The sequence below is a fragment of the Lipotes vexillifer genome, unplaced genomic scaffold (assembly GCF_000442215.2).
Source record: "Lipotes vexillifer unplaced genomic scaffold, Lipotes_vexillifer_v1.1 scaffold2818, whole genome shotgun sequence".
NCBI lineage: Eukaryota > Metazoa > Chordata > Mammalia > Artiodactyla > Lipotidae > Lipotes > Lipotes vexillifer.
The window spans coordinates 320,081-329,881 of NW_006792582.1; the positions used below are offsets into that span (position 1 = coordinate 320,081).

Here is a 9,801-nt window from a genome sequence, read left to right on the forward strand (position 1 = left end):
CCCCGACGACCAGCCACATCTTCAACCACCATATTCATCATCGGGCCCATACTTGCCCTAACCCTAGCCCTCACAATATGAGCCCCCTTACCCATGCCACACCCTCTCCTCAACATGAACCTAGGCGTACTATTTATACTAGCAATATCTAGCTTAGCTGTCGTGCGCAGTAGTGAAAACCCAAGGCAGCCATAAATAAATAAACAAAAATAAATAAAATACAGCAGTGTTAATTGTATTAATCATGTTGTACATTACATCCCGAGTACTGCCTATGTTTTCTTCTAGGAGTCTTATGGTTTCAGGTCTTACATTTAATTTTAACCCATTCTGAGTTTATTTTTGTATATAGTGTGAGAAAGTCCAGTTTCTTTTGTATGCAGCTGTCCAGTTTTCCCAAAACCATTTATTGAAGAGGCTGTCTTTTCCCCATTCTGTATTCTTGCCTCCTTTATCATAGATTGACCATATAAGTGTGGGTTTATTTCTGGACTCTCTGTTCTCTCCAGTTGATCTATGTGTCTGTTTCTATGCCAGTACCATACTACTTTGATTACTGAAAAGCTTTGTAGTGTAGTTTGAAATCAGGGAGCATGATACCTCCAGTTTTGTTCTTTAACATGGTGGATTCTTAAATTGTTCTTGTTCACAAAATAATTTTAAGGTATGACTTTGATTCTGACCCATTTTGTTTTAGAGGATGGAATCTGTTCTTCAGATTAATTGGCCTTTGTGCTTAAGCCTGCTTGTAGCATCTTTCATGATTATGATAGTTGAATGATTTTGTAGCACCATTTCGTTTTTGAAGTAGTCACTACTTTGGCATCTATTTTAATAAGGTCTAGGGCTTCCCTGGTGGCGCAGTGGTTCAGAGTCCGCCTGCCGATGCAGGGTACACGGGTTCGTGCCCCGGTCAGGGAAGATCCCACATGCCGCGGAGCGGCTGGGCCCGTGAGCCATGGCCGCTGAGCCTGCACGTCCGGGGCCTAAGCGGGAGACGCGGGAGACGGGAGAGGCCCCTACAGTGAGAGGCCGGCATACCGCAAAAAAAAAAAAAAAAAAAAGTCTATACTTAACCTCCACTTTGGAAACTTGAATTGTTATGTAAATTAATCTAAATCTTTCTTTGTGCTGTGTGTTTATTTTCAAGAAGTGTAAACCTGCTGTTTTTCTCATTGATTGTGGTAATAGAAACTTTCTAGCGTTTAAATAAAGAGTACTGCTCTAATAGTGTTTAAAAGATAAATTGAGGTCCCCTGATTTCTTTCGAAGAAAGTTCCATAGCCCGCCCAGAGCCTGGCCAGTAGTATTAGAAGCTTATATATTCATAGACTATAAATAAAAGCCTTTTGTAAGCAGCTTAATGAATTTGCCTGATTTGTGTTTAATAGCACGAATCCGAATGACTCTGCTCATATAGTTGAAATGTTTCTCCTATTTCAGAGATTGACCTGTTTTTCTGTTTTTCTTCTAAAAGGAAATAATACGGGCTTGACCCAGTGATCCACATGGGCTTGACCCAGTTTCTCAGTAGATGGGTCAATAATCTTCTGTTTCAGATTGCTTAGGCTCCATAGTTTGCTCTGTAGCACAAATGCCCGACCAAAGATCATTATGTGGGTCTTGAGCAAGTAACTTCAGGAAGGAAAAATGCTGGGGGCAGGGGCAGGTGATTCACTTTGCTGGTTAGAGGTAAGATCAGTAAAGTACTCTTTATAGTTATTCTGTATTTTTCTTTGGGGTTACCACGGATTCTTTCTCTAATATAAATGAGCTCCTTTTTGAGTTGTAGGAAGTAATGATCATCAGTAAGTACTGTTAGGAGATAAATAAAACTGATTTAAGTGTTTAAAGATGGTTTAAAATCAGGTAGTGTATATACCAGTGTACTTTGAAGATACTGGCCTAAATTATTCATTGAATTATCAGATCCACTGAGTATTGGTTTCCTAATAGTAGAAAAATCGTCTTATTTCCTAAGGATTAAGTTTAGTGATTGGATCCTATCTGACATTTAAATGAAGTTTTTGTTCAGGATTGTTTCTCAAAATCTATGTTACCTTTTCAATTGCTGCTAATCTGGAATTGTAGAAGGGCACTTCTGAAATCTGACTCTGCATGAGTAAAGGTCAACAATGTGTGGGGACTTGAGGTATGGCAGTTTGCCACAAACTCATTAATCCAAGGCTTGTTATAGCAGGTATAAAGAATATTAAAATTTTTCTTAAGACGTTTGAGAAAAAGATTTTTTTGTTTGAAGAGCGATCAAGAATAAGAACCTTCTACCAAACGTTTTTCTTACTTGTTTATATAAACAATCTCTTAAAGTGTCATGGTTCATTCAATTTTGAACTTTAATCTGGGTTTTTCTCTTGGCATTCACATTGCAGATCTTAATTACAGTTTGTTTCTTCTTTTTAGAAAGTAGATGGATTTAAAGTGTTCAAATATACTGTATAATAAGGTCTCTGTGTGATAGAGGAGAGGACTAGGTCTAACCTTGGCATTTCTAGCCTCCTCGGGTGAACTGTGACCTTTATAGAAAGCCAAGTGACTGCTGCCTCAGCTTGATTCCCATTTTGAATGTTAATGGCTTTAGCTGGAGACTTATTTGGAAGGACTTATTTGGCCCTGTATTGTGGCATTTGCCTTAACGTATTTTATAAGAGAAACAGAATGTAAATTCCAGGATTTAAGTGTGTTTTTAAAAATTGGTTTTTGAAAATTCAACATCATTATAACTTGATTCATTTAATTTATTTATAATATTTATTTTATTTATTTATTTGGTTGTGCTGGGTCTTAGTTGTGGCCAGCAGGCTCCTTAGTTGTGGCATGTGAACTTCTAGTTGCAGCATGCATGTGGGATCTAGTTCCCTGACCAGGGATTGAACCCGGGCCCCCTGCACTGGGAGCTTGGAATCTTAACCGCTGCGACACCAGGTTAAGTCCCTTGATTCATTTTAATGTAGTAATTTTAACAAAGTTTGTTGATATGGTTGTGTGTGAAAAATAGTTATAAAAACACCCTTAAGCTTGTATTAGTTTAGATAACTTCTGCACAGATAAATGGGACACTAACTGCTACATATGACTGACCAGACATTTGAATACCTAACCATATTCATATAATTTGGGTTCCCCAGTCTCCGGGAGAAGGTTTGTTGTATCTCACAGGAACCATTTCATATAGGATATAATAAGAAAGTTCTTTTAGAAACAAGTTTTTAAATTCCTATTGTTAATGCATCTATCATAAAATGGGGACTTAATGAGATACCATCTCCACTAGTCATTATTTTGTAAATCATCCTTTGGGCACAAAATTCTAAACTTGTAGAAATTACCTTTTTACTCTCACTTAGGACTTAATAGTGCGATATAAGAAACTAGAGATTTTGGTTTGGCATAAATTCTGTACAAATAAACAGCTAAGTCATTTTTTTTGTCTTTTTTAATTGAAGTATAGTTGATGATGTTAATTAGCAAAGTGACTCAGTTATATATACATTCTTTTTCATATTCTTTTCCATTACGGTTTATTACAGGATATTGAATATAATTCCCTGTGCTATACAGTAGGACCTTGTTTATCCATTCTATATATACCAGTTTGCATCTGCTAATCCCAAACTCCCACTCCTGTCCTTTCCCACTCCCCTCCCCCTTGGCAACCACCAGTCTATTGTATATGTCCCTGACTTTGTTTCTGTTTCATACGTAGGTTCATTTGTGTCATATTTTAGATTCCACATATAAGTGATATCATATGGTATTTGTCTTTCTCTTAGTTCACTTAGTATAATAATCTCTAGTTGCATCCATCTTGCTGTAAATGGCATTATTTCGTGTTTTTTTTTATGGTTGAGTAGTATTCCATTGTATATATTGTACCTCATCTTCTTTATCCATTCATCTGTTGATGGACATTTAGGTTGTTTCCATGTCTTGGCTATTGTAAATAGTGCTGCTATGAACATAGGGTTGCATGTTATGTTTTTGAATTATAGTTTTGTCTGGATATATGCCCAGGAGTAGGACTGCTGGATCATATGGTAGTTCTATTTTTAGTTTTCTGAGGAGCCTCCATAATTTTCCACAGTGGCTGCACCAACTTACATTTGCCCCAACTTACATTCCCTCCAACAGTGTGGGAACGTTCCCCTTCCTCCACACCCTCTCTAGCATTTGTTATTTGTATACTTTTTTTTTTTTTTTTTGCGGTACGTGGGCCTCTCACTGTTGTGGCCTCTCCCGTTGCGGAGCACAGGCTCTGGACGCGCCGGCTCAGCGGCCATGGCTCACAGGCCCAGCCACTCCGCGGCATGTGAGATCTTCCCGGACCAGGGCACGAACCTGTGTCCCCTGCATCGGCAGGCGGACTCTCAACCACCTCGCCACCAGGGAAGCCCTTGTATACTTTTTAATGATGGCTATTCTTACTGGTGTGAGGTGATACCTCATTGTAGTTTTGATTTGCATTTCTCTAATAATTAGCGATGTTGAGCATCTTTTCATGTGCCTATTGGCCACCTGTATGTCTTCTTTGGAGACATGTCTATTTAGGTCTTCTGCTCCATTTCTGATTGGGTTGTTTTTTTTGTTGTTGTTGAGTTATATTATATGAGTTGTTTGTATATTTTAGAAATTTTAAGCCCTTGTTGGTCACATCTTTTGCAAATATTTTCTCCCATTCTGTAGGTTCTTTTCAGTTTGCTTATGGTTTCCTTTGCTGTGCAAAAGCTTGTAAGTTTGATTAGGTCCCATTTGTTTATTTTCATTTTTATTTCTATTGCCTTGGGAGACTGACCTAAGGAAACATTGGTGCAATTTATATCAGAGAATAAAACAGCTGTTTTGCCTAAAACAGCGAAGTCTTTAAATCATACTGAGAGGAAAAGCAAGTTGTCTTGCTGGGAAAGGGAGGCGAGTACTTTTGAATGGTGAGGAGTGAAGCACATAATTAAAGGGTTAGGATTCTTGTTCCAAAGCAGAATGGGAGAAGAGAGTGGAAGACTCCCATCTGGTCCTTTCAATCCTTGAAGATGTTCTGAGGATTTTTTTTGCCTTTGTGGGAAAATGGTAAAAGGAGGGCTTAAGGCTTTAAGAAAGAATCCAAAGGATTGAGGATTTGGGTTAGGTTATGGCAGGTGAGGCCTTTGGAATTATAAGTCCTGGTGATCTGACAGAATGAGAGAGGGGCTGCCATGGCAGGCAGCCTGTATACAGGACTAAGAGAGATGGGCAAGGAGTTGGGACTGAGGGGAGATACTGGGACCAGGAGTGGAAGAAAGGGAGGTCGAAGGTACGAAAAGGAATGAGTGGAGATAAGAATTGATGAATTTGGGGAGGTTGCTAGAGTCATCCTGGTGTCTATACAGGAGGTTGTGAATAAAGAGGTGGTTAGAGAGGAAAATGACAGGAAAATGTGAGTGGAATGAGCCCAGAGGTGATGCAGTAGCTGGTAAATTGATAACACTTTGGAAAAGTCAGGTGTCAGAGGCCAGGGATGTGAAAAACAAGACCTCAGGTTGCCCTCTGGCTTTACAACTCTGAATTCCAGAGCACACACTGTCTGAAAGTTAATAGTTTTGCTTCTCAGAAATACGGAATAATACGCTGACATATTTTTGTAAAATCAGAAGTGAACTCTGAAAAGCATATAATATATGGATTTGTATTTTAACAATCAATCAGAAGTATTAATTGCCTCCTTGTAAACACTGGAGGATGGATACTGTTTGGGCTCTCCTCAGCAGGAGGTTTCTAGCAGGAAAGAGGGAGACTCGTAAGTGGGAGAGTCTGATATTGGGCTTTTCCTTTCACCATGTACAAGCAGTGTCCTTAGGGCAGATGGACGAATGACACTCCTCAGGAAAACCTGGCCATGGGAGACACTGTCTTTACTCATTTTAGTAGAACCCAGGTCAAATAAAACATAGTTCTTCGGTGGTGGAAACAAGAAAAAGAGGGGGAAAAAACACAACTCTAGATTTAGACTCTTTTTTTGAAACCTATAACACCTGAGAACTCCAAGGTCTCCCAGTGTCATTTACAAAAGCCCAGAAAAGCACTCAGGGTATCCTGGGTATGGACCAACTTCTGGGAGAAAACAACTTTACGAATCAAAAACCACAAAAAGTAGAGTGACCAGACCATTGTATGGAATAGCGACAGTTGTGATCAGATGGGACGCTGAAGAGCACAGGTGGCGCTGGTTGCGGTGTGGTTTGGACAGTGCAGTTTCCTTGTAGAAACAGTCAACTTTGCATGGTACCAGGAAGGAGCCTATAATGGATGGGAACATGAGTGGTGAGACTCTGGGTACATTTTTACAAAATGACTCGAAGGGTTTTTTTCCCCCTAGTAAGCAGAACTCAGCGTCAAGGTGATAACAGTTTTCAGCTCAAAGTGGAAGCGATACTTTCTGTTAATCTGTAATCATTCTTTATTCATTGTAAACAATAAAGGTAAGTATAATTCCCCACGTGTATTCCATCATCAAACATAATTGAAAATACCATTTATCATTTGCTGATTCAGGACCCTAACTAAAGAACATTGACAGTCATAAAGAGTATCCATACTTATGTTAAAAGGGAGGACCTTTTGGAGAAAATATCTGAGGAGTAAGTTTTATATAAGACACTGATTGGGAAGGTACATTTGGGAGAGAAGAGTAAAGAATCTGAGAATAAGCAGAATTTTATCAGCTGTTGAATTTTTTGGATGGCATTCTCCTTTGCACATCTGCTCTTTCCTGTTCTTTTCGTAAAGGGTAAAGGAGTAAAAGTCTTACAGAAGGGAAGCCGTGTTAACCTGTATATTAGTTTAAGGAAACTCTGCCCATTCTCAGTCTTACTGGCCTCTAGCGTGGGTTCCTTCCTCCTTCAGCTTACCAGTAAAGCCTGAGAATAGACTGGACCTGAATCAAATGTTTTACCTTGGTATAAATTTGTTGTCCCATTTGTTGGGGACTTAGGAATAACTGTAATCTGTAGGGATAGAGCCTCTGCCTCATGGAGAAAATAGCTAATTGTTTGGGCCGTTAAGGCAAGAAAGTGGGTAAATATGGATTAATAGTAATCTCTTGCAGGGAAAGTATTTCTGAATCAACTCAGGTTTTAAATGTTATGTTTTATGAAGTTGTGACATAAAATTTTTCTTTCCTCGCACTTTGAAAGTGTTGACTCATATTTTGTCCTGTTTTGTGATGGCTCTTGTGAAAGGAATAGAAAGAGATTGGGAAATAAGCAAGTGTTTCTGCCTTTTTCTCCTGCAGGTCCCAGTAGGGATGGCACAATCAGCGAGGACACTATCCGAGCCTCTCTCATCTCAGCAGTCAGTGACAAACTGAGATGGCGGATGAAGGAGGAAATGGATCGTGCCCAGGCAGAGCTCAATGCCTTGAAACGAACAGAGGAAGACCTGAAAAAAGGTCACCAGAAACTGGAAGAGATGGTTACCCGTTTAGATCAAGAAGTAGTAAGTAACTCATTGAATAGTTGTACTATTTAGATTGAATCATAGCCATGGCAAAGTATTCTGTATGTACTGTGGTTACCCTGAACATTGTGGGTATAGTTAAAGAGTTCCGAAAATTATACACACCTTTAGGCACTTTCACATAGCTCCTCTACAGCTTTGTTAAAAAAAATGCAGCCTGTGGTTGGAATGTAGTCTTTGATTGGGGAGTGGATGTAGAGGATTTTTGCTTGCACCTTCACGCCGGGGGATAATGTTTTGACCCAAAGGAGGGCTGTTTGAGCGCTTGATGTTACCAGACAGTTACTAGGAAATAAGAATTTGAGAGAGCTCTGAGTCGTGATAAAGATCTGCAGACCCTGGGTACAAACTTAAGGGTCAGTTCTTTTTTGTTTCCAAATGTTGTTTGAACTATATTTAAAGTATCTTTGGTGAGCCCTTCTAACTTAATAACCCAGAGTGTATGCAACCTTTAGCTCTTAAGCTTTCTCACATTTTTATCAGACTGCTGTGCCCTTATGAGTCAAGTCAGCCCTGTGACTTCTTTTGTTTAGTGATTAGAGGCACTAGCATAATTTGAGTGCCAGCTTCACTCTTCACTTTCATTCCTGTGATGGAGAATTTGTTCCAGCAAGTGTGCATTTTTGATGAAAGGGTAAAGAGTTTTAAGTGTTTGAGGGCTTTGGAGAAAGTGATGTATGTACACATTAATAAAATGGTTCTAGTGTGTAAAGTGAGCTTCTCAATAGCCAGCTATTTTCAAAAGTTCACCAAAGTGACACCAGTACAGTTCAGAGCCTGCAACTACCACCTGCTGTATCTTGTGAATAAAATTCAACTGTTTGGAGTTCTATGTGTTGAATCATCTGTACAGACTGGGGAAAGTTATTCCTCTGAGGCAGATGGCCACTTGTTTTGAAAGAAGGACCTCCTTTATGATTTTCACGTAAGGAACCTCCTGCTGGAAAGTGTCTTGTCTGAGGGCTTAGTTTGCAGTATCATTTGTCACTGGTAAGTGACAAGCTTATCACTGCCACCAAAAGTGCTCAGCTCAGCATCTCCTGTTTTCACTCAGCACGTTAGAGCACACCTTTTCCTCTAACTTTGATTAATGTGATACATGAATCTCATCCATGAGTTGTTTAAGCATTGTTTTATTAGCAAGTCTGTTTCTGTGAAGTTGAATTGTAGATGTCTGACAAGCAGATAATTACAATTAGTATAAAATCATCATGCTTGGACTATTCTGTTTTCAGGCTGAGGTTGATAAAAACATAGAACTTTTGAGAAAGAAGGATGAAGAACTCAGTTCTGCTCTGGAGAAAATGGAAAATCAATCTGAAAACAATGATATTGATGAAGTTATCATTCCCACAGCCCCACTATACAAACAGATCCTAAATCTGTATGCAGAGGAAAATGCTATTGAAGACACTATCTTTTACCTGGGAGAAGCCTTGAGGCGGGGAGTAATAGACCTGGACGTCTTCCTGAAGGTATGTCTTCCTCGCTCTGCTTTCCAGGGTTTTGGAACATGTGTTTTAGAGACACTGACCTTGAAAACCACAGATCAAGAGGGTTTCTCTGTAAGAGGTGGGTTAAAATTCTTTGTCTTTCCAAAAGATAGCAAGTGAGATAAATGGCTGTGAGCAGTGTCTTCCCACCTACAGAGGGGGCTGAGGATCATCTGAGTAGGGGAAGAAAAGTGGGCTAGTGGCTGCAGTTCCCCACCCCACGAGATAGCATCAAGCTGAATGTAATCCTTCTCTCTTACTACTGTGACTGGGTGGATCATGAGGTACAGTCAGATTTCCATTGATTCTTTCAGGTCACATCATCTAAACTGAGATCACTGACTGTCCGACCCTTACTGTTTTTTGGGTTTTTCCTCTGTTAATTTTTTTAGACTTGCACAGTTTTATACCTGTTTCCCCAAATCAAACATCCTTGCGAAGTATTGGGTTTGCCCTGCTGGTAATAGAGCCCTTCTGAATAAAGGTTACATTCCAGGCTTAATGCTATTGTACAGACATGAAGATCTGTAAGCCAAGTTTGGCTACTTCTCTCTGTTGGGTCATGAAGAGCATGGCTTTAGGAATAATAGCAGCCATCCTCTGGATATTCAGTACAGCTGCTGCTGATGCTTCAGTGCATATGCGAGGCTGGTCAGGTTGCTTGCTGATCTTGCCTGTCTTACTATGAGCGTGTGGTCAAACCACTCTTAGACCTGGTGCAAGCACATGAATAGCTGGGACCCTAGAGAGGACTTCCTTTCTGTACACTGTCCCCTGCTTGGGTGGCATAGCCTAGGGAAAG

At 39.9% G+C, this 9,801-nt stretch overlaps 1 protein-coding gene across 1 annotated transcript in view; it reads left to right on the top strand.

Annotated features, from left to right (window-relative positions):
- Positions 1-9,801, top strand: part of TSG101 (tumor susceptibility 101) — a 59,833-nt gene that overhangs the window by 49,173 nt on the left and 859 nt on the right. Inside the window, exons 8-9 of the mRNA XM_007465749.1 lie at positions 7,283-7,485; positions 8,742-8,981. Of these exons, the coding sequence (XP_007465811.1) occupies positions 7,283-7,485; positions 8,742-8,981 (443 nt within the window). The remainder of the gene's footprint in view (positions 1-7,282; positions 7,486-8,741; positions 8,982-9,801) is intronic.